The sequence below is a fragment of the Sciurus carolinensis genome, chromosome 17, assembly GCF_902686445.1.
Source record: "Sciurus carolinensis chromosome 17, mSciCar1.2, whole genome shotgun sequence".
Taxonomy (NCBI): Eukaryota; Metazoa; Chordata; class Mammalia; order Rodentia; family Sciuridae; genus Sciurus; species Sciurus carolinensis.
The window spans coordinates 37648168-37672227 of NC_062229.1; the positions used below are offsets into that span (position 1 = coordinate 37648168).

General features: G+C 43.1%; 1 protein-coding gene across 1 annotated transcript in view; it reads right to left on the bottom strand.

Annotated features, from left to right (window-relative positions):
• Positions 1 to 229: 229 nt before the first annotated feature.
• Tgfbr2 (transforming growth factor beta receptor 2) overlaps positions 230 to 24060 on the bottom strand; it is an 85925-nt gene continuing 62094 nt past the window's right edge. The window contains exons 4-7 of the mRNA XM_047530873.1: positions 21610 to 22409; positions 19818 to 19959; positions 5464 to 5591; positions 230 to 2930 (exon numbers count right to left, since the gene is read on the bottom strand). Coding sequence (XP_047386829.1) covers positions 2751 to 2930; positions 5464 to 5591; positions 19818 to 19959; positions 21610 to 22409 — 1250 coding nt within the window. The 3' untranslated portion in view covers positions 230 to 2750. The remainder of the gene's footprint in view (positions 2931 to 5463; positions 5592 to 19817; positions 19960 to 21609; positions 22410 to 24060) is intronic.

Genomic DNA, 24060 nt, shown 5'->3' on the forward strand with positions numbered 1-24060 from the left:
AGCAGGTCAATAGCAGCTGCTTCATCTAGTATTAGTGAGTGTCTATGACTTTCTTTCCTTTCTTTTCTTTTTTTCTTTTTTTAAGGAACCTGAAAATAGCAGTTGAAGAAGACAATAAATATGGAAAAGCTGGAGAGGATTTTTCCAGTAATGTTTTCTTTCTAAATCACAAAATAAGCAAATGAGCCAAGTAGGTTTCACTACTAGGAATAGAAACAGGAGGCAGGAAGCTTACCTGAGTATTTTGGCTTTATTTAATCTAATAAACATTTTATTTATATAAAAGACAAACAATGCATAGAATGAAAATAAGTGCTTGAGATTTTTGATATAAAAGAGTATCTAGCATTCACATTCCTATTTTAATACATGAGTACGGCTGAAGTGTTCCATAGAAGAATAAAACTTTCCCTTTACATATAGTAGTGAATGAAAGTCAGTATTTTTAGGAACTACAGATTGTTATTCCTTGGTCTTTTTCTTGTATAAGAAAAAATAAAATAAACAAAACAAGCCACAGTATCATCTGACACGACATTCCAGTTTATGATGACCTGGACACGGAAACACTCTTGAATCTTGGAAGATTCCACTGATGGACCAGTATTCTAGAAATTCACCACTAGAGGTCAATGAGCAACAACGATTGGGATGGTATCAGCAAGCCCTAAGGTGCAAGTGGAATTTCTGGGTGCCTCCATGATATTGCAGCCAGGTTCCTTTACTGAGCTCACCCAGGTAGAACAGGGTGGCTAGAAGGTACAGCCTCGATTTAGCATGTACCCTAAAACCTCAATGAGATAAGAGTTTCCACAATCCAAATAGAGTTCATTTGATCACTGCCATTTCCTCTCTAATATTCCTATTTGGCTGAAAATAAGTAGCTTCAAAAACATTTTCAAAAAAGAGATCGTTACTTGCAGCATTAACACTTGTTCGTGGATTAACAAGTTTCCTATGGAATATTAAAGCTCATTCTTTGCCCTGTTCCATGTGGACCCAGGTTTTCCTAACTGCAAATGGGATGCTCAGGTCACACATTCAAGTCCTCAAGAGTAATTGCAAAGGGTGGAGAAGTTGGTGTGATGCAGAGAGCAGTTATCATGAGAAAACCTCCTAGAGTAAAGAGCTTTCCTCTTTAATGCAGAAGGAAAAACTTTTAATAGAGAAGCAAAAAAGACTTCAGTTAACCAGGACCACATAAAGGAGACCCCACCCCCTTTTTTAGTTTAATAAAATCTTCAAATCTTAACGCCAGAAAAGGTAGTCGAAACCCTATTATATAACGAGAGAAGGACAGCTTGGATGCATATTCCTTATAAGGGATTTTAATTAGGGGCAGGTTTAATCCCAAACTAGGGTGCACATATGGAAAGTGGGGCAGTGGAAAGCACAGATGTTTACAGTGAGAAGTGAAGTAGCTTTTTAAGTGAGTCCACACCTTCTTTTTGTAAATGATGTGGACTGGAGAGAACTGGAAACCATCTGCTATCCTTACCTGGGATCCACATTTTTTTTCTGCAAAATCTCCAAATATTTAAAAAGTGGCTCAACTTTTCAAAATGCTGTGTTGGTCAAATGAAACATATGTTCAGAGTGCCTGAGGACACTGTCCTGATAGCGACAGTGTTGGGGAATTCAAATCCTTTCTAGACCAGAACGTGCTTGAGCATTCAGGAGCCCAGAAAGATGGAACCCATCAGTGTCTGCATAGAAAGTTGGGAACTCAAGCCAAGTGTGAAGAGGAAAAAAGAAAACTCCCCCTGCGTGGTGTGTGGGGGGGTGTTTTGTTTTGTTTTGCTTTGTTTAAGGAAAGGATGAAAGCTGCGAAGTGGACAATAATAGGTTAAGTACAAGGGGAAGATCAACAAATAAGAACTATTTTATTAGTAGACAGTGTGGCAATATCATGGGTGGGGAAATTTGTTTTTATTTTCTGCAGCTCGTGAAGGTAAAAGATGGGGACAACATTTAAAATATTATATGGGGCTGAATGTCTGGACTAGGTTGAGGAAGGAGATTCAAAATCAGGACTTGGAGGTCAACCAAAAAGTCCAGGAGAAACATCAGCACACAGGATCCCCAGGAACACTGGTCCCCAAACACAGTGCAAGTGTACTTAGCTCCAGGACTAGAAGAGAATTCTCGTGGGGGTTGGGGGATTTTTTTTTGCAAAAGCAAGTGCAACATGGCCAAAGTAGGCTCGGAAACAGGATCCTCTCTCCTAACTCAAAGATCCCCCGCTGGAGAGTCAGAGAACCATCGCCTGTGTGATTGTCAAATGCCAATGCTGTCATGCAAGGATCCTTTTCTGCTCGGTTCTGGAGCTCTACCATAAAACCAATTTCCTGGGAATATTTGATCTTTTTCCTCATCTCTTTTCAGAGTATGGCTATCGATATAGATATAGACATATATAGATATATATATATATATAAAACATAGCTATTCCATATTTATATACAGGCATTAATAAAGTGCAAATGTTATTGGCTATTGTAAAAAATCATTCTCATTTCCTGAGGAAGTGCTAACACAGCTTATCCTATGACAACGTCAAAGGCATAGAATGCTCTCTGTCACCCACTCCCTGCCGCTGCTTTTCTCCTCATCCGCAGCTCACAGGGAGGGAGCTACACCCTTGGTTTTCCAGGAAGCATCCATCCAGGGGCAGCTTCCTGCGGCCTCTGTTCTTTGGTGAGAGGGGCAGCCTCTTTGGACGTGGCCCAGCCTGCCCTGCCCCAGAAGAGCTATTTGGTAGTGTTCAGCGAGCCATCTTCCGGAATCTTCTCCTCGGAGCAGCTCCTCCCCGAGAGTCTGTCCAGGTGCTCCAGCTCACTGAAGCGCTCAGCCACACACTGGGCTGTGAGCCGGGCCTCTGGATCGTGGTCCCAGCACTCAGTCAGGGTCTCGCACACCATCTGGATGCCCTAGAGTGGGAGAGGAAGGCCCAGAGACCACCATCAGTGGGCGGGGTCTGTGGAACTAACACTGATACTTCCTTTACCATAGTTCACATGGAGGCTCACTCTTGGTGTTGTATGCCTTGTGGGATTTGGCAAATTTGCAATGACATGTCTCTGCCCTCAGAGTATCACATGGCACAGTCTCTCTGTCCCCCAGATTCCCTGTGCTCCACCTCTTCATTCTTCCCTCGCTCCCTTCTTTCCTTGCCTGTTCTTGTCTGTAGTTTTATACCTGGATCATGGGCACCGTTCTATTGTAGCCCCAGGCTACCAGAGTGAATGGACATTGGCCTGCTTTCATTTGTGAAATCTGTGTTTCATGGAGTGATTCAGTAGTAGCTTCTAAGAGCTGCCAAGGATGACCTGTGTGGACATCAGGCTGGACCTGGTGACGCCACTATCTTTGTATGTCAGATGTACGTGACTGTAATCCATTTTGTAGGGTTTACTGACCTGCCCAATTCAAGGAGCCCATTCAAGAAATGCTGCCCAGGAAGGTGGTAGGAGTTTTCTCTCACTGGCTCAACTTTTATTTTGCATTGCAAATATTTCTGTTACCATCTCAAGCCCTTTCTAAAAAGAAAGCCCATAGGAACTAAACAGTCTGATAGATGGAAATAAAAGGAGCTCCTCCCATGTAGAGGATCAGTACTACCAATGGTGATCTCTGTCACGGGTGGCTGGAATGGGACACTATATCTTCACACTGTCCTGGATAGCTGGCACTTGCTTTCCAATACCAGCAACTTTCCCAACACACCTAGGAATCCCTCTCTCCCTCCCTACCCCATGAGTTCTTGATGTTGAATTAATTGCATAATTCACCTAATTGACTGTATTGATTGATGGCCCTGTTAAGAGTAGACTGTTATTGTTGGTACGAAGTAACATTTATTTTATTCTGGCACTGTAATTACAGGCAGTAAATTAAATTAAATATTAAGCATTAACTTGAAATCAATAGGGCAACAAATCTCATTAAGAGAAAAAATGTATTATGCAAATTCTTTCCAGAATTTTATCATCATGAATAATGGCTTCATTATAAGAAACATACAACAGAGGAGGTAACAGGGTCTGAAAGGAACATACCACTCCAGCACCTCTGACTGGAGAGTTTATGCAAACAGTCTTGCATTTTTAGAGTCCGAGATGATTTGCCTGAAACTCCAGAGAAACCCCTGACCCTCCACACCCTGACTTTATTTCGATCTGTCCTTTGCAGTGGCTCTGGGCCAGGACTGGCTCGGACCAGTCTTCCTGCTCCATTTGTCTTCCCGATTATGCCTGATTTGTTGTTTCTGTTTCTTATCTGAATTTGCCTTGCCCTTAGGAAAACCTGTGACATAGCCTCAGCCTTTATGGATGAGGGAATCCATCCAAAAGAGGCCATCGAAGGTTTTACTTGGTGGAAAGAACTGTTTTGTCAGTGAGGCAGGGGGGAATTTTTCTCTCTCATTCTTCACTAAGGGGTCTTTCCTGGGTGTATCAGACATATGGTCAGTTGTTTCTCATTCACATCCTATTGTTTTCTTCTTTTTCTCTTACAACTGCCCTCAACTGCCCCCCAAAACAAAGCCTCCTGGGAAGTCCAGACAATTGCCCTAATAGTAGAAGTCTTAGCTTCCAGGGTTTTTTTTTTTTTTTTTTGGCATCAGGGATTGCACTCATGGGTACTCAACCACTCAGCCACATGCCCAGCCCTATGTTTTATTTTATTTAAAGACAGGGTCTCACTGAGTTGCTTAGAGCCTCACTTTTGCTGAGGCTGGCTTTGAACTCATGATTCTCCTGCCTCAGCCTCCCAAGCTGCTGGGATTATAGGTGTGTGCCACCACACCTCTTAGTTTCTATTTCTTGAAAAGAAAAATCAAGAATCCATTAGGATGTTCCCAACATGCAGGCCTCCCATTCCTTCCCTGGCATTTTCCTCTTCTTTGATTTCCTGCATCCACAGTGACAATCCAGCCCCCTCCTCCCCAGGCGTGCTCTCGCGGGTCTCTCCCAGCTCTGCATGCACAGCCTGCAAACACCTACGCATGGCCTCTGTACAACACAGTCCCTTCTCAGCCCAGCTGCCTGACAACCCTGGGTGTTTTGCAATCATTAAGTATTTCTTTCCGGAGCTGAAGAATCCCAGAGGAAATCACTTGGGACCCAGAGGGAATGAGACATAAACTCCTGAGGTGAAGGCATGAGAGTCAACAGCAGAGGCTGTAAACAAGTATTTTAACTCAGAACCAAGGAGGCCTGGAAAACAGGACTAATGCTCTTCAAATGGTTACCTGTGAACCCTCTCCAAATGCTGTGTCTATCTGCTGCTTGCAATTTGTAACGGGGTCAACTTTACTGAAACTTCTTTTTAAACAAAACCAGACTGGGTCATAGGACACAAGGGGACCTGCCCTCTGATTTAAGCCCAAAATTCCAGAATTCTCTCCTCGTAAGAGGTTCCTCCGGATGAATCTTATTCACCCTTCAAAGCTGTTACTCCTACCTGGTGGTTGAGCCAGAAGCTGGGAATTTCTGGTCGTCCTCGGTCTCTCAACACATTGTCCTTCATGCTCTCAACGCAGGGGTGCTCCCGCACCTTGGAGCCAAACGGAGGCTCGTAATCTTTCACTTCTGTGAAGCAAGAGGCAGACACAGGTCAATTGAGCATGGCGTGTGTGACCCAGGGATATGAGCATGTTGATGTGCCCGGCTGGCAGGGCAGCATGAGGCACTGAGAGTCGCAATACATCTGTAAGTATTCTAAGAGCAATTTTTAATAGTAGTGGATTCAAATAAGAAGGAAGGAGTGGTTGTGAAGAATCCTCACATCTGCAAATGAGTGCTGAGTGCCTCCCAGGTGACACAGTACCAGTGGCCAGCAACAGAGTGGATGGAGAATAAGGTGGATAAAACCACACAGTTTGCATTTTAATGCATTTAAATCTAATTTGTGATGGGGTGATATTACCCCAAAGGGATGGGTGGTTCTTGGGAGGTGGGGAAACCATACATATTGCAACAGTTTGCAGTCTTCTGGAGGCTCACAGCACACGCATTTAATAAGTATTGTTGAAGTTCACAGGGGCTAATCAGCCATCGAAAGGCATGGAGTTCTGATTCGTGCTCCAACCTGGATGGAACTTAAAGGCATGAGGCTAAAGAAAATAAGGAAATAAGCCCAAAGCCAAAGGACAGGTGTCTTATGATCCCACTTTTATGAGGTACCTTGATGCTATGATCTGAATGATTCCACCAAAACTCATTGAGTAGAAATCGAGTTGTCCTCATGAGGTATGAAGAGGTGAGAACTTTAAGAGGTGATTAAGTCAGGAGAGCTCTGTTTTCATGGATAGATTAAACCTTCCATGGGTTAACAGACTGAATCCATTTCAAGAGTGGGTCTGTTATAAAAACCAGATTGGCTCTGTCTCTTGTATATGCCCCTCTTACCACATGTGACATGTGCTGCCTTGGGACTCTGCAGAGTCTCTGCCTGTAAGAAGGAGCCATATTCTTGGGTCTTTCTGTCTCCAGAACCAAGAGCCAAAATAAATCTCTTTCCTTTTGTAAATTACCTGAGTATTTTGTAAGAGCAACAGAAAACTGACTAAGACATTTGAACAGGCAAATGTGTAAGGACAAAAAGTAAAATGGTAGCTGCTGAGGGACTTGGGGACAGGAAAGAGGACAGGAGTATGGGAAGGTGGAGTTAGTGCTGATGGATAAGGAGTTTCAGTTGGAGAAGATGAAAAGTTATAGAAATAGGGGTACAACACTGTGAAAGTACTTAAAAATGGCTAAACAATATTCACTATGGTGACTTTTAAACTATGTGTATTTCTCACACGGAAAAAACATAGGATTATGAGGAAAAATGTCTACAAATCTTTATGCTAGGAATGACAAATAAAAGGTTGAAAAATGTTGTCTTGTTGGGTTAACAGAGGGACATATTATTTCAGCATTAACAAAAGTTTGGAAGGTAATTTTCCTTCAATTACATGCTGTAAAGAAAACAGCAGGATGACACGGCACTACACTGGGTCTTCAGGTTTCAACTATGGTCAATGTCCTCCTGCGAGCTCCCTTGGCTAGATGTCCTGGGCTCAGGCTGACTTCAATATGCATCGTCTTTTTGTATAATCACTGCTCATTTGTCTTGCGAGACTGCGTTCAAGGAAAGAATCCCTTTCTCTCTCTCCATTCCTAGTGCCTGTGGCCAGATCCTTCCTCCAACAAGGGCTCTCAGTGAGCACTTCAGTGAGGAGTGAATAATGAGTGAATCTCAGGTCCTGTCCACAGTGGCAGTGCATAAACTCCAGGCGAACCATAAAACGACATAGTAATTCAGAAGAGCAGATCAATACACGTGTCAATGAAGCATAGTACAATTTACAAGACAGAAGACATCCCTGGACTAAAACATGACTGAGGTGGACAGGGATAAGCGGACTGAATGCCGCATTTTCCCATTTTCCCCAAAGTAAGATCCTTAGCTTTTAGCTAAAAAAAAAAAAAAAAGAAGAAGAAAGAAAAATAAAGTCATTTCTAATGAGTAAAACTTTCAATAATTTGCTTTTCCGAGTGAAGAACTGAAGATGCTTCATAACGAAATGACATTTTCGAAGGGATAGCTAATTTATTTATTTTATTTATTTATTTTTTTCCTTTGCTTTGTTATGTTCTTTCTTTCCCTTCCCAGAATCCTACTTGCATATTTATTGTCTTCGGCTTCACCCAAGTAGAAGGGCTGCCAGGATATTTTCTTTTTCTTTTTTTTTGAATATTTGAAATACAGGAAAATTTGGGGCGAAGGCCTCCTGTCACATCGAGACAAATGCAATCCACCATTCTATTCTGTGTGTCTGCTTTTGATTTCAAGTGTCCAAGTACTTCAGGCATACTGCTCCTGGGGTGAGATCTGAATTTTGATCTGCATGATACTTACATCTTATTTCTTTCTTCCATTTCCTATCTTCCATCAGACTATAAATTCCTAAGCCCCAAAATCGAGGCTGAGTTTTGAGTCTTTGCTGGACACAAAGTAGATGCTCAATAAAGGAGCTGGCTTGAATTCAACCAGAACCTAGAAGTGCGAATCAGAGCTTCTTCTCTTCAGTAAAATGTATGGACTGAAGGACCTCCACTCACCCCTCCAGATTTATCTCATAATCCAATCTAGTTAAATAAAATCATAGCTCTGTTAGGATTGTCTATGATATTAATTGCCCCTTGGATATTGTTGTCAATCCATAGCCTATTTCCAATGTTTTTGGCCTTTGTAGCAGCTGTGACTGGTGCCTTCCTAGATACCCTTTCCCAAGCCAAAAGCACCAGGCCCCAGCTGCTGAAAGTGTTGGGTCATGAGGGCTCACATCTTCACTTTCCAGAAGATTGTCATTGGCTGATGGGAACTGTCTAGCCTAGAGATTCCTGGACATGCCTGCCTTACCCCAGGGGCAGCCTATAGCCAATGACAAATTAATATGTGACTTCAACAGTCCAACTCTCTTGTTCTCTTGGTCTGTGGTGCAATTCACAATGCAGAGCTTCCCGTGAGATCAGGCTGAGATTGGACCTCTCCCCAAATCACAAGTCTGCCTAAGTGCTTCCCCTGTCCTGTCCTGCTTCTACTACTTCCTTCTCCTGAGATCTTATCCTCAAGAAGTATCACAAAAAAATCTTTTGGTCTGACTCTACTTCTAGCAAAGGTGGCCCCTGACAGCTGCCAAGAAGTAGTCTCTCCTTTCTCCCCAGGTCTACAACTCAGCTGAACTGCACCATCTGACCATGGGTACAGAGCCACCCTGTGGAAACCTTGCACCCTTTCTTGAGAAGCTGTAAGTACTGAACCAGGAGGAGCGTTTGGAATTGCACACTGTATGATGTTACTCTGATGAAGCTCCTTTGCCTTTTTAGGAAGATTTCATGCTCTCTCCCTTTCACCAAACATGTCAGAGAGTTATTTATCCCTGAAGCATCAACAATTCACATACTTGTGCTCAGAAGGGACAGGGCAGAACAAGACCACAAGCAGGGAAAGAACCAAGCCCAGGTGTCAATCTCACGACTCATCATCTTTAAGAACAAAGAAAAAGTTGCCATGGTTGAGATCATAACCCAGGGCTACTTTATTTCATTTCAAGTCCTGATCTTCAAAGTCACTATATAAACTACGGCATTTATTTTAATTTCATAAGTTCTATGTGGACCAAAGCAGACTTCCATGGGGAATGGGACAAGATGGTACCAGGCTTACTTTTACTTAAGAAAAGTAATGACTATTTTAGAGGAAGAAGAGACAAAGGCAGTTATCCTTTCCCAGAGCAAGGAGATATGTAACTAGGCTACTTCCTACTTCTCCTAAAGCCTTGGAAGGTTGTGAGATTCCCCAGTATCCCAAAGAGATAAAAGGCCTGCTTGCCCTCTTTGACTTGTGGGAGATATCATAGGGGAGGTGGGTGAAGGGCAATCAGGAAAGTGCTGGTGAAGAGGCTGTTTGCTTAAGCCACACTGGGAGGACCTATGAATCTCCTACCTCTAAGCTTAAAATAGAAAAGACTGGAGCTATTGCTATTTGACCCAAAGTGGCATATTCCCATTCCTTGATATGAAAAAGGTTTTCAGGTTGCAAGTGGGGATGGGGATTTGAAGTGTGCGCATGCCTTAAGCTGACCTTTCTTCAACCCGAGAAATGTCATATTTATATAATGCATATTTCCCAAAGAGTTAATACACTTCTGCTTTTTTTCTTATTGCAAATTTTTGCAACTCATCTTTCTTTGCTCATTTCACCTATTTTGAATGTCTTTACCCCCACCCCTATTTTTTTTTTTCTCACAGTGTGTACAGTGTGTACCAAGAAGACTCAGCTGTGGTACACAGCTGCCTTTCTGTCAATAGCCTTGAGACATGGGCAGTCAGACAAAGGAGCTTATTTCCACCCTCATGGCTACTGAGGCAACACCACTGGCCATTTTCAGGGCCTCCATGAGGAGCTGAAGGCTGTCCACGTATAGACCTTATATCAGAGGCCATTCCCTCCAGGGCATTTCCTACTTGAACCTCAGTTTTCCTAACTATCCCACCGGATGTGGCAGAGATTTGCTTGAACTCCACAGGAGATGGTTGTGGACAACTGAGTGGGAGCCAGGTTTCTGAGAGAGGAGGATAGAGGGCAGGGGACCTTTGCCTAACTAGGTGAGTGCTGATGGTCCTTCCCCAGATAGTCCTGGGCCATGGAGCAGAGGTCATGTATGGCAAAAGGTAGTGACCCAACCCTCTGAAACTCCAGCTGTCTCCCCTGGTTTCAGAGGCTGTGATGCTTAATCCACCCCAGCAAAGTCTAGGTCTGAAAAGTCTTATTATTTATCCCTAGCTACTGATTTCATGTTGGTGCTTAGAATATTTTTTGTTTTGGAAACTGTATTTGATTAATATTATAACATCACTAATGATTTACAGAGAAAAGTAAATCTCTCTGCCACTCTGAACCCCTAATTTCTTTCACAAAAATAGCTTTGTTTGAATAGTGGGATTAAAAGTGATTTAAAATTTCCCCTTCTTATTCATAAATGGGTCATTCCCAATCTATTTTTTATAAAAGATCAGGTCCTTCCCCTTCCATTCATTGAGGAGAGGCTTCAGTAAAACACAGTAGACACCAATTACAAGAAAAATGAACCTCGCTTGGGTGTTGTGGCCACATCACATTTCTATCAAAGTCACTAAACACCCACTTGAAGTTCGTGTCCTTATCATCTTTCAAATCTGAAATGAGCAGCACCTACTGCAGACCACCCTTGGAGCAGAACAGCTTCAGATGTTTCATAAGGAATAGGAGTTGCATCTTGACACAATAAAATAAATATTAAAGCTATTAAACACATTGTAGCGTTTTCAAATAAATTAGACAGAGAAAGTGGAAGAACAGTCTTCAGAGAGGTGATCCAACACTCTTTGCTTCACTGCTGAGAAGACAGAGGTCTAAAGAGCACACCAGATTCTGGGAAGAGCACTTAGAACTGCACGTGGTATTACTGTCACTATGATGGAAGTTATTTGCCTTTTTAGGAAGCTTTTATGCTTTCTCCTCTCCACCAAGCATTTAGAAAGTTCTTCTCCTGCAGCCAGAGCAAGCACAGTTGGGATAGCCCCCAGTGAGAACATGACTGTGACAAATGTGACAAGTGTCTCTCCCTGCCCTGATCAGACACTCTCCACCATGTGACCTCGGGAAGGACAACTTTAGGAGATCTGCTGGAAGGTTGTGGTTTGGAAGTTCTAAACAAGTGATGTATAATAATAATAAATAATAATAATAATAATTAGCAATTACAAAAAGAAACAGCTCTCCCCTTAACTGTTACTATTTACAAAAACTAAACCCAAACAATTGCCCTTTCTGGATTTGGATCAGTAGATGGGAGTTAGTGGTGGTGGAGGTAGATGGTGCCCTGTGAGATGACACCAGATCACGGCACAGTTGGCAGTGGAATTAATAAAATATATTCTAGAGTTCCTCTTCAAAGGTTTGATCCAATGATGCACAACTTCCGAACTCCTTTCCATGAACAGCAGAGCAAGGAACTTAAGGGGTGAGTGGATTTAGTCCAGAAAGTATGCTCACCTATAATAAGAACCATCTTAAAAAAAAAAAAAAATTGCCTGAGTATAGCTCTTTCAAACATGTTAACTCCGTGGTCCCTAAGGAGGGGAATCACTTTTGTCAAACTAGGTAGGAGGACCTGGAAAAGAGATGTCAAGATTTTGTAACCCTCTCCCTCCAAATCCAGCAGAAAGAAGTGCTTAGATTCTGTTCTCTCGGCCTTCTCTCCAATGCCTCCTTTCTTTTTGTTCTCCTCCCTCCACCCCCTTGTAACCATAGTTAACGACAATTAATCATCTGTTTGGAAGTAGCTAGCAGAGAGAATTTTGAATGTTCCCAGCACAAAGAAATGATAAATGCTTGAGGTGACCGGACAGTTACCTTGACCTGATCATTACACACCATATATATAGAAACAGTACACTATACCCTGGAAGTATCTATGGCCGTGAAAATTTTCAAATATATATTTTTTGAATCCACAAGGCAAGGAAAGTCACAGGTGCCCTTGGTCACTCTTGGTGGGTAGCCCAGGAAACAATGCTCCCTCTGCACTTGCTTTCCCTCTCAGGCTGGCCTGCGCCAAGTGGGGCAGGCTGAGGGTGCTGGGGAGGCGCCCCTGCACCTTGACCCGGAGCGCCTCTGCCTCAAAGACGGGCGGGAGTTGGAGGATAAACAGCAGTTTCCGGAGAGCCAGGCAGTCGCGGCTGGTGCGCGTGCTCCGCTGCACGCACGCTTGCCCTGCAGTTGCCCGCAGTGGAAACGGCCCGATAAGACACCCTGGTTTGGCTTCCTTCCCTTTCCTGACTCATTTCCTTATTCCCTAACTGGCATTTCCTCTGATCTCTTCCCAAACTACTTGCACTCCTGTACTTTTTCCAGGGTCTCGGGCACCCAACCCAAAGGCAGACGCCTGCAGAGCAGAACTATTTAATGAAACCAAGCCCCACGGCGGGTCTTTCCTGGAGTGCCTCTAACAACATCTTTTCTAAGAAACCTCTTTGTGTCACTGCTTGGGAAGGACCCTGGCCTCCCTCCATCTCCCTTGCTCTGCCTTGAGCGGCAGCCTGTTCACTGATGGAAGGCACGAGTGGCAGACCGTGCAGCTTTTTATTTTTCTCAGCTTCTCTGAAGGGAAACTCGGCTTGCCTGTCTGCTCCCAATGTCCCCGCACCGGGAAGGCAGGTCTCTGGGCCAGCAGTGGCATTCCTTTGCGTCAGCATCTGGTGCGCCCCTGTTGTTTTGACTGTAGTTCCGACTTTGCGGGGCCACAAAGCTGTTGACAGTTTTCCCCAAAGCAGCGCCCCTGAGTTTTTATGTTTGCTTTCCAAATGGCACGCCCTCTCCCTCCAAATCCAGTCGAAAGAAGTGCTTAGATTCTGTTCTCTCGCCTTCTCTCCAATGTCTCCTTTCTTTTTGTTCTCCTCCCTCCATCCCCTTTCTTTCTTTTTGGGTCACTGGTACTTTCTGTCCTCCTCATAGACTGTCACTACTAAGGAGCTGTTCTTGGAGTTGTTACCCCTCCTTAAATGCTTGCTCAGCTGGCTGCTGTGTCAGCTTCTATTCAAGGGCCTTTCTGGCCTCGGATTTGGAAGGCTATGTGCCTGTGGGCCATTCTAGCTGGCATGACGTGAATATTGTGCCTGCCCTATTCACCAGCAGGGACCCTGGGCCTGGCCTCTGCGCCTCCCACACACAACGCACACTTGCATGGACACCAAAGAAATCGAAGAACTGGACAGACATTTTTCATGAAAGAACCCCAGTCTCCAGTTCTGTTCTTGCAGAGTGGCGATCTTATGACTTTGCTCCTTTATAAAACAGGAACCAATCACCTCCTCCTGGGCTTTTCCTTCTTCAAACAACCCTGAAGACTTCATTTCTTGGTTTTTCCTTTGTCTTCTTTCCAATGCTACAAGTGTCAGCAATGACACCCTCTGTCATTACCTGTCCCCTAAACCTTTTTTATTTTTCTTTCTAAAATTAAGCAATGGATGAATGGATAAATGTGGTATACATAATGGAGTTTCATTCAGTCACAAGGAAAAACGAAATTATGTCATTTGGAGGAAAATGAATAGAACTAGAGACCATTAAGTTAAAGGAAATAAGTCAATCTCAAAAGGTCAAGGGTCATGTGTTTTCTCTCATGCGTGGAAACTAGAGAGGAAAAAGGAAAAGTGGGGGGGGGCAGGGCTCTCATGAAACTCAAAGTGAGATGAGCGGCAGAAAGGGACTAGGGGATGGGAGGAGGTGAAGGAGGGGACAGGTGATGGGGAGTGATATTGGCCAAATTATATTGTGATATTGTACACATGTACGAGTGTGTAACAACAAATCCCATCATTATGTACAACTATAATGCACCAATAAAATAATGTGGAAAAAAAATCACACCCATCTGATCTCTCCTGTCATATCTATATCTATTTGTTCATTACGTGTCTTTCTAGAATACTATCACCTTACTGCACTCTCTGTTCCTTGGAGAAAAGCCTGTTTTTTGTTTGTTTGTTTGACTATTTTTAATAATGCCTGAGACACAGTAGCTACTCGATAAATATTTCTTAAGTGAAATGAATAAACAAATGAGTAAATGCATCGCCAGAGAAATAAGGATAAGGAAGTTGTTCTAGGCTTTAAGGCATTGCTGCTGTGACAAGCACAGGAATTAACAACCCCGGTATTCTGCTAACAGAGATTTGCCCAGAGGAGCCAGGAAAAACCAATCGATACAGACTTTCAGAAGTGAGGCCATTACTGAATGATCCTCAAGTGTGTGATTGTCTTGCTAGGTACTTCCAGAAAGGCTGCATGTCAATGGCTGGGTTGCCAGAGTAGCTTTGACTATCCATCAGTAAAAGTAATGGTACTTGTAGCTATTTATTGGATATATTCTCCATCAGCCTGGCTGGTTTTGCACCAGGATGGTTAGGGTCTGTAAGCTACTGAGTCAGACAGCAGGGCTTCAGTTCTGGTTTTACAACTCTTCCACGTCCTGAAACCTCAATCTTCTCATCTGTGAAATGAGGCTTGTAACAGGACATGCCTCAAAGTATTTCTGGTAGATTAAGTGAGCTGTTACCTGAAGCAAGTGCTTAAGCCACAGGAACTGTTATTCCTCTGTGGCTTTTCTGCATCTGGACCAAACCTACCTCCACCAGGAAGCCTTTCTCTTTGGACCACTCTCTTCCCTTATGACAATCCATCCTTTGCTCTCCCTGGCAGAATGTCTTGCTAAACAGGGCGGTAGCAGTTGGCATCAGAAGGCACAGTTATCATCTGTTTACACTTTCTGCTCAGATAAGAGCCAGGCTTCTCCCGGTGCTGCTGTCTTTTTCATGTTTACCCTTTACTGCCCTGCACAGAGGAGAAGCTGGCTGAGAAGGGAGCAACTCAAAAGGACACCCCTGAGTCTCCCTCACAGTTCCTTCAAGAACTGACCTAACCCTCACTGCCTGGCTTGAGCACCAGGCTCCTTCTATCTGGCCTGGGCATTTTGTTCTTTGTTTCCACTGCTTCTTTTTTTTTACCCCTGTAACTACGTCACAACTAAATAGCACCAGCCTATTAAAAAGTCCATTTAAGCCCAGTGAGATAGTGCACATCTATAATCCCAGCAGCATAGGAGGCTGAGGCAGGAAGATTGCAAGTTCAAAGCCAGCCTCAGCAACTTAGCAAGGCCCTAGCAACTTAGCAAGACCTTGTCTCAAAAGTGTAAAAAATAAAAAGGACTGGAGAGGTGAAGTGGTTAAGTGTCTCTGGGTTCAATCCTCAATACAAAAAAAAAAAAAAAAGTCTGTTTAATGTGCCAGTCTCAGGGAATAACATGAGCCAGGCCTAGAGGTAAGACCAAACCATAATGAGGACCACAGAATACAAACAGCTCCTGCAGATGAGCCTAGAGAGGCAAGCAAGGGTCAGGAAGTGCCAGACTCAACCATAAGAACAGAATGGAGTCACCACCAAAGGGCAGGTGAGGGGATCTCAGTTTCTTCTATGGTATCTTCTGCCCTTTCATGCTTAGTATCCTACATCATTCAGTCAGAATCCACAACGCAGAATAAACTGGACCGGATATTAGTTGACCTCTGTAGTGAAGTAAAGCGTTGATGGATATTTATCATACGAAAGAAGCATATTCCTTTCCTTCATTGAAATGAGACTTGCTGATGAAGAGTTGTGATTCAAATGCTGTCTCTCAAATCATAGGAATGAAGCTGAAGCTTCATCTTTCCCTTTTCCTGGCACTTTATACGGTAAAATCTAATATCCAGGGTCTGGGGATATAGCTCAGTTGGTAGAGTGCTTGCCTCACAAGCACAAGGCCCTGGGTTCAAATCCCCAGTACTGCAAAAAAAAAAAAAAAAAAAAATCTAATATCCACTGTTAGTAAGGTAAGAGATACCTGCACATGTGAATTTTTAAAAGGAGACAAATCTACGTCCATTTACAGTAGATAATGAACTTCTTGAGGCCAAGCACTGCCCTTCCCCTTGTGATTCTACAAGGGAGAGAGAGGAGAGCCCAGGCTTGGAAGAAAGACTTTGGTGCTCTGGTTTCACGTGCTTTCTGAGAGATTCTTTGGATGCAAAAGAAAAGTCTCTGAAATTAAGACTGGAATAAACAAATCTGTCTTTAAGATTTTTAAGATGTATCAAAAAAAAAAAAAAAAAACCCGACAACAACAAAAAGTGAATAAATAATTAAAAACAAAAAGCAAAAATACTATGACTTTCAGAAGAAGGGGCCAGCATCAGAGCAGGGGCCTGCTATGTGAGATCCACACTTGATCAAGTAATGGCTTCGTGTCAGGGCAAGAGTGAGGATGGGTAAATAACCTTAGTGTTTGCAGCCTGGGCGGAGATGATACAAACAGGACTGTGGGCTTAAGATCAAACAAAATGAGAAGCGGGATGGCCTCTTTCCGGTTCCCTAAATGCTGTCTGTTCTTATCCTTAAAGGTTATAAAAGGTTTTTTGAGACTAGCTGAACAAACCAGATCCTGTTCCTTCCTTAGGAAAATGTGTTTACACTGCATCCCTTTTTAGAACTCGTAAAAGTTGGAGAACTTGGTTCTTCCCCATTAGCCTAAATTCTTCCACACTCAGCAAATATCAACAGGAAAGGGCTTTAGTCATTGATAACAATGAAGGCAGGGAGCTCACGCAGGGCCTTAATAAGCTCGCTGCGCTGACAGAGGGAAAGAGAGTCGCCGTCTCCAGCTCATGTTTATAGAATCACGGGTTTGAAAGCACAGGAGAAGATACTGCAGTCTAGGTAAATTTATTCTGACAGAGACAACAGCATCGTCTCTGACACAGCTCATATCGGTCTAAAGATTCATTTTGGAACTGTCAAAGCTTTCAGGCAGAAAATTATTCTTAGTGGCTGAAACTTGGTTAAACAAATTTCACTGCACAAGGAAAACCAAGTTACTTTTGGAAGTGTCGCAGGGGAAGAAATCTCAGCAGGAAACCAGAAAATAACAGGGTCAGCCAGGTAGGAAATACTGCCTCCATGCTGGGGTCCAGTAAGGTGCAGGGAGGGAGGGAGTGACCTGGACCCACCCTCCACATGTTCTGAAAAGGAGGAAGAACCAGAGGCAGCAAAGGGGCCAGATAAGTCTGCCCGGGACAAAATGTCAGATAGATGGCCCTGTCACCAAAGTGGTGGCAAGTTGAGCAATAGCATAAATAATGATACTATTGGATAATCATAGAATGAAATCAATATTTGTAATTCCAAGATAGTATAAACACATAGTTAATGAAAAATACTAAGGGGTGGTGAGAGAAGGGGCAGATCTTCCTTCAAGTAGAGAACCTATTAATAAATGAAGAATTAAGAAAATATGGAAAATGCAGCAATAATCGTTGAAGGTAAGAATTATTGACAGATCCTCAAGTTAGTGGATAAAATGATGAAAGGAAAAGATCTTAGGTATCTTTACTGAAGAGGTGTTTAGTATCTTTAGAAACAGGTCAGAGTATCTTCCCATGAGATATGAATTAATAACAAATAAAATAATGGTATCTTTACAGGGAAGAAACATGGAAGATACCACTTTAACAAAGGGGTCAGGTTTAACTTCTGCCACTGGTGATCTTGTGCCTCCTGACATGATGCACTGAGAAGGGCCCAACATCACATCTGCAGTGTCCTTGCCCAGAGTTCATATCTCCGTTTTATCATGAGAAAACATCAGAGAAACCCAAAGTGAGAGAGAGTCTATAAAGTGACTGGTCTAAACTTTTCGCAACAGTCAAGGTCATAAAAACAAGATAACTTGAAGTAAAGGACACTACGGAGGCTCCCAGGTTACAGCAATGTGTATTTGAGACTGGATCCTATCCATCAAAGGACATTATTCCTAGAGCCTAGAATTTCAAGTAAGGTCTATAATTAATTAACATTAAGGTACTAATGTTAATTTCCTGTTTTTGATAACTGTATACTACGGTTTAGGTTAGATGTTCACATTAGGGGAAGTTGAGCATTCTCTCATGACTTTCCCTTCTTCACAGGATGGGAACTCTCTGTGCTATTTTTTCAACTATTCTCTGAGTCTAAAATCATTACAAAATAAAAAGCCAAAAAAAAGATTAAAGCCAGGTATGGTGGCACACATCTGTAATCCCAGAGATTCAGGAGGATGAGGCAGGAGAATCACAAGTTCAAGGCCAGTCTCAATAAATTAGCCATGCCCTAAGAAATTTAGTGAGACCCTGTCTTAAAATTATAAAGGGCTAGAGATATGGCTCAGTGATTAAGCACCCCTGAGTTAAATTTCATTATCAAAAAAAAAAAAAAAAAAAAAAAGAATAAATTTAACTTGACTTTATTTGGTAGCCAGCCAGGACCAGGCTGGGGTGCATAAATTTCTCAGGTGATAGGCAAGACCTTGATGAAAATAACTGAGAAAAGAAATAGCAAAGGGCATAGCCATGCAGACATGTGTCATTCTTGTAACACAAAGCTGATACCCCGCCCTTTCAGGTGCAGCAATTTTCCCTGCCTCCCAACCACTTGTCAATCTGTGCTCCACCCGCCTCTTATGTTGCAGGAATTTCTGGCCTACACTATAGCCATTTCCTGCTTCTCACATTATGTCCTAGCTTGCCAGTCTGAACATACTAGTTAGCTATTGGTTCATCAGTCAGCTTGCAAGTATTCTCCTCTGCTATTGGTTCCTTCCAGCCCGGGAGATTCCAATATCTGGGAGAAGCGTCCATGCCATCTTTCTCTTTTCCCTTCTTTTCAACCGTGGAGCGGCCGCGGTAGTCGTCCACATAATAAAGTCTCTTGCGTGAGGCCCTGTGTCTGCCGTGGATTTTTCTGGGAGCTATTGTTCAGCCACAACTGAGACGGGTGTGCGGAGCGCCAGTTCCGCTGGAAGGGCTGGAACTGCCACGAGTCCCGAGCTGAGCTGCATTTTTTCCTTACAATTCTCACCTCCTGAATGATCAGAGGACAGTATTCCTGAAACAACGGCCTTGCCCCTACACCACAAATGATGCCCATCCTTTTCTTCATTCTCATGGTCAACAGCAGTCATGGTCACTGACAACAGAGAGGACTCAGATTGTAACTTGTGAAGAATCTGGGAAAGCCATGAGAGAATGCTCAGAAAAGGAAAGGAAGTGCTGAACTTGTGGGAAAAAAAGGAGAAAGTCAGCCAGACCACCTAGGACTTATGTAAGAAAGGCAGGAGAAAAGGCAGTTTCCTGATCCTTCTTGAAGCCTAGCCAGTCAAAGGATGCCTTTCCTCAATACCCCCAGCAACAACAACAAAATCCTGTCTCTCTAAGTCAATTTTTAGTCCAATCCTTTTTCCAGACCTTGTAATTAAGAAAAACTTTAAATATAAAAAGAAACAAAAGCCAGATGCTAATCCAAATAATATCATCTATTTGATAAAGACAAATAATTCTTCTACATATTAGTGCTCATCTCCTACTAGATATTAAAATATTTGTGGAGAGATGAATCAAGAGAAAAGTAATTATACAAACCTTATTGAAGGAGATGCAAAGTTTTATGTTCCAAACATGGCTTTCAGCATAACTCTTTGTTTAGTGTGATTCCAAATGGTTCTGGAATGATTGTGTGCTAGCAGATCTCAAGTAGCTATTATTGTGGAGCTAACCGCTTTGTGGTGAACCCCTGGGACCAGGCTTGAAGCAAATAGCATAACATCATTCTGAAGGCAGGTCCACCACAGTCCCATGCCAGCGGTCCATACATACCTCCCACTGCATTACAACGAGACGTCATTTCCCAGAGCACCAGAGCCATGGAGTAGACATCAGTCTGCTTGAAGGACTCAACATTCTCCAAATTCATTCTGGATTCTAGGACTTCTGGGGCCATGTATCTTGCAGTTCCCACCTAAAGCAAAAATAAACATTGAGACCTGTCAGTGAATTCCAGGTGCATCATTATTTCCACAGTAGAGAGATGCTTGTCCCTCAAGTGCATAAATGATCTTTAAAAGAATCACAATGCTGTTTTAGGATAAAGAGAACTGCACAGAAAGAAATGGCATGTATAGTTATTTTTAAAAATGATGTTCTCTCACTGAAAACCCTTTAAAGACCATGAACAAAATAAGGAAGTGCCAAAGCCCAGAGCTGTCTTAGCTAGCCCGTGATATATACCAACACATTATTCAGTGACAACCTCTACAGAGATAACCTGAGAGACATCTGTGATATTTTAGATGTTTACTTTTGCTTTTGTAAATTCAATAATTTTTCATTCTTGAAACTCCATGGTTCATGATGAAAATAATTGCCATCAGTTTTGATCCCTTAAGGATGATTTTAATCTTTGCCTATCCCATGGCACATTCCAGTGTGCCAAGGAAGGAGTATAATTTCATAAATCTTTACTAAAAGTGCATGAAAATATTTCCACAGCAAATGACCAAATCTGAATCCCATTATAATTATAATAATAACAATTATAATTGTTGTGGGTGTGTCACATAAGTTATACTTTGATGTGGGGCTTATGATAATCTCTATGACTTGAGAACATGCAAATGTGGAGCCCCGAGGACAAAGAAAAAAATATTTCTATGGAGAACTTTTCAAATATAAATGTTTGATACTGCAGTATGGACAGCCTGATTAATGACAATCATTGTCTTACTGTCACAAGGATTTAGGGAAGGTCCAGTAATTTGCTATTATCATTTCAAGGAATGCTTCTTATCGGTGTGTATTAGAAGAAATTTTTCTCTTTAACAAATCATTGCATGACTCATTACCACACCCACCAATCAGTTTAGGTTTCAGCATGTTTACCTCAACACTGTCTGTGCTGCCATGGACACAGAGGGCTGCCTGAGCAGGAACCGCATGCCACAGAAGCAGGTCCTGCCACCAGGCCAGAGAAAGCAATGATGCTCTTGATGGGCTACAGTGACTGACCACATGGAGCTCACCATTCACAAAGGAGGCCCTGATAATTCTTAATCACTTCCACTTTTTTGGCTCCTTAACCAAGAGAGATTTCCATTTGAATCTGTGAGTGCTTCAAAAGTGGAATTGTTCATTCACTCAACAAAAGCCTATAGGTCAGTTTCACTTTCAAGGTGCTGTGCTGGATGTCTTGGGTGACCACAGGGACACGGATCTAGACATCAAGGAGGCTGCCTTCTAGAATCTAGAAATCAGTATAAATACCAGGAGTATAGAGTACAGGGGGCCAAGTACAACTAAAACCGAGGTCAAAAAACAGAGTTTAACGCCAACAGTGCTCCAAACAAAGGAAAATATTTGCAGATGGAACAGAAATGAAGATTGACTTGGAGAAAAATGTTTGCCCTGACTTGGGAAGGATTTAAAGACAGGAGGAAAAGGGTTGTCCATCAGCAAAGGAGAATGGAGGATGCCCAGGGTAGATTGCTGACTTAGGCTAACCTCCCTAAATCAGTATCCAGAGTGTAGACCTGCATGACACAAGAGGCAGGGGATACCAATCAAGAGGTGGAGTGAGGACAGGGAAGAGGGACTTGGCACCAGCTCTCCTTACCTGCCCACTGTTAGCCAGGTCATCTACAGACAGAGTAGGATCCAGACGCAGGGAGAGCCCAAAGTCACACAGGCAGCAGGTCAGGTCGTTCTTCACCAGTATATTGGAGCTCTTGAGGTCTCTGTGCACGATGGGCATCTTGGGCCTCCCACAGGGGGTGTGGTCACTGTGCAGGTGAGCAATGCCCCGGGCGAGGGAGCTGCCCAGCTTGCGCAGGTCCTCCCAGCTGATGACGTGCCGTGTGAGGTACTCCTGCAGGTTGCCCTTGGCGTGGAAAGCGGTGATCAGCCAGTACTGTTTCCCCAACTCTGTCTTCCGCTCCTCTGCAGTCAGGAACTGGAGGATGTTCTCATGTTTCAGGTTGATGTCAGAGAAGATGTCCTTCTCTGTTTTCCAAGAAGCATACTCCTCATAGGGGAAGATCTTGACTGCCACAGTCTCAAACTGCTCTGACGTGTTCTGCTTCAACTTGGCCTTGTAGACCTCGGCAAAGCGTCCTTTTCCCACCAGGGTGTCCAGCTCGATGGGCAGCAGCTCCGTGTTGTGGTTGATGTTGTTGGCGCATGTGGAGCTGATGTCGGAGCGGTCATCCTCCAGAATGATGGCGCAGTGCTCGCTGAACTCGATGAGCTTCCCGGACTTGCTGGTTTCCCAGGATGGGCTCAGCTTCTGCTGTCGATGGACGCGGTAACAGTAGAAGGTGATGATGACGGCTATGGCGATTCCCAGCGGTGGCAGGAGGCTGACGCCTGTCACTTGGAATATGACTAACAGCAGGTCAGGGCTGCTGGTAGTATATTCTGATGTGGAAACAAAAAGAAGGAGGAGTTGAGTTCGGTAGGAAGTGAGCCTGGGTCTCTAGTCTTTACCCATCTGCACCTGTGTAGTTTTTTTGGATGCTACTTAGGAATTTTTTTCCAATGATGCTGAAGTGCACTTGTCCATTCTTCTCTACCTCCGGCTATCCATTAAACATCTCCTGCTCTTCTCCCAAACTTCAGCCTAAATGTCTCTAAGAAAAGGCTAAGAAAACTTAATGAAATGTCTCATTTTATCTATTCTCATAGCACGGTATTTTTTCGCATGTTACATTTCAGCATAATTTAAACCAAATAACTAGGACCTCACTTTTTGTTTTTTGTCTCCATCTTTCCCTCTCTCTTCAACCCCAGCAGACAGAGAACTCCAGGTTAGCAGGGACTTGTTCACTACTATAAACTCCCTTAGCACACAGCAAGTTCTCAATATTGTTGAATAAAGACAAAACATTTACTGAATGCTAACTAAGGTCAAGGTATTGCCAAAGGCATTGGGAATAGAAGCAGAAGGATAGCAGATCCTGCCTTTAAAAAAGTTTACATATAAGGCATCTGGTAAAAACAAAGAGACAATCACAGTTCTGCCATGGACTTTGCTCTTTTCCAAGCTTCAACATTTCTACTCTGCTCAGCATTCATCTACCTGGAAAAACAGCTCTGGGTCTCTGAGTGGTGGGGAGAGAGGTGTCTGGGGAGAATCTCTTTGGAAGACTATTACTTTATGTCTACCCATACTCCTGTTTTTACTGTGCATGCATTTTGTTTTTTCCAGTCCTGGAGATTGAACCCAGAGTCATGCTCAGGCTATGCAAGGGCTGTACCACCATGCTACATCCCCAGCTTTGGACATGCAATTTGAAGGAAAAAGAATTAACAGCAACAATGAAAACACTGCTACAAAGTAAGAGAAGATAAATGTGGAAATGCTGCCAGTTTTCTTTCTTGGACAAAGAAAACTGATTGATGAAGACACTACCAAGTGTCTACTGTGAGTTTGACACTGCCCTCAAGGAGTATCCAGTAGAGGGGTTAAGGCAGGTTGTTGTGGTGTGGATGTGAGATGTTTCCCAAAAGCTCACATGTGAGATAATGCAAGAGGGTTCAGAGAAGATTAGGTTGTGAGAATCCTATTCCAATCAGTGAATAAATCTGATAGATTTAACTGACTGGTGAATGAAGTGATAGGGTATGAAGGAGGTGGGTATTGGGGTATATATTTTTATTTTTCAAGTGGAGACCTGTCTTTCTGCTTCCTGAGACCTGTCTTTCTGCTTCCTGATCATCATGTGAGCTGTTTCCCTCTGCCACACTCTTCTGCCATGATGTTTTATCTCACCTTGAGCCCCAAGGAGTTGAGCTGGCCTTCTGTGGACTAAGACCTCTGAAATCTTGAGCTCTCAAATAAACCTTTCTTCCCGAAAATTGTTCTGGTCAGATCTTTTAGTTACAGCAGCGAAGAAAGCTAACTAAATCACAGGTACACAAATGATGAGCAACTTATGGTATTATGGGATGTGAACTAAATGTGTGTTGCTATCTGTGTGCTGGTGGAGGTTGGAAAAGTTCAGAGAATCATGGAAGGCATGGTGGCAAAGTCTGCCTTTGAGGTGGCCACTCATAGATTGCAAAGATC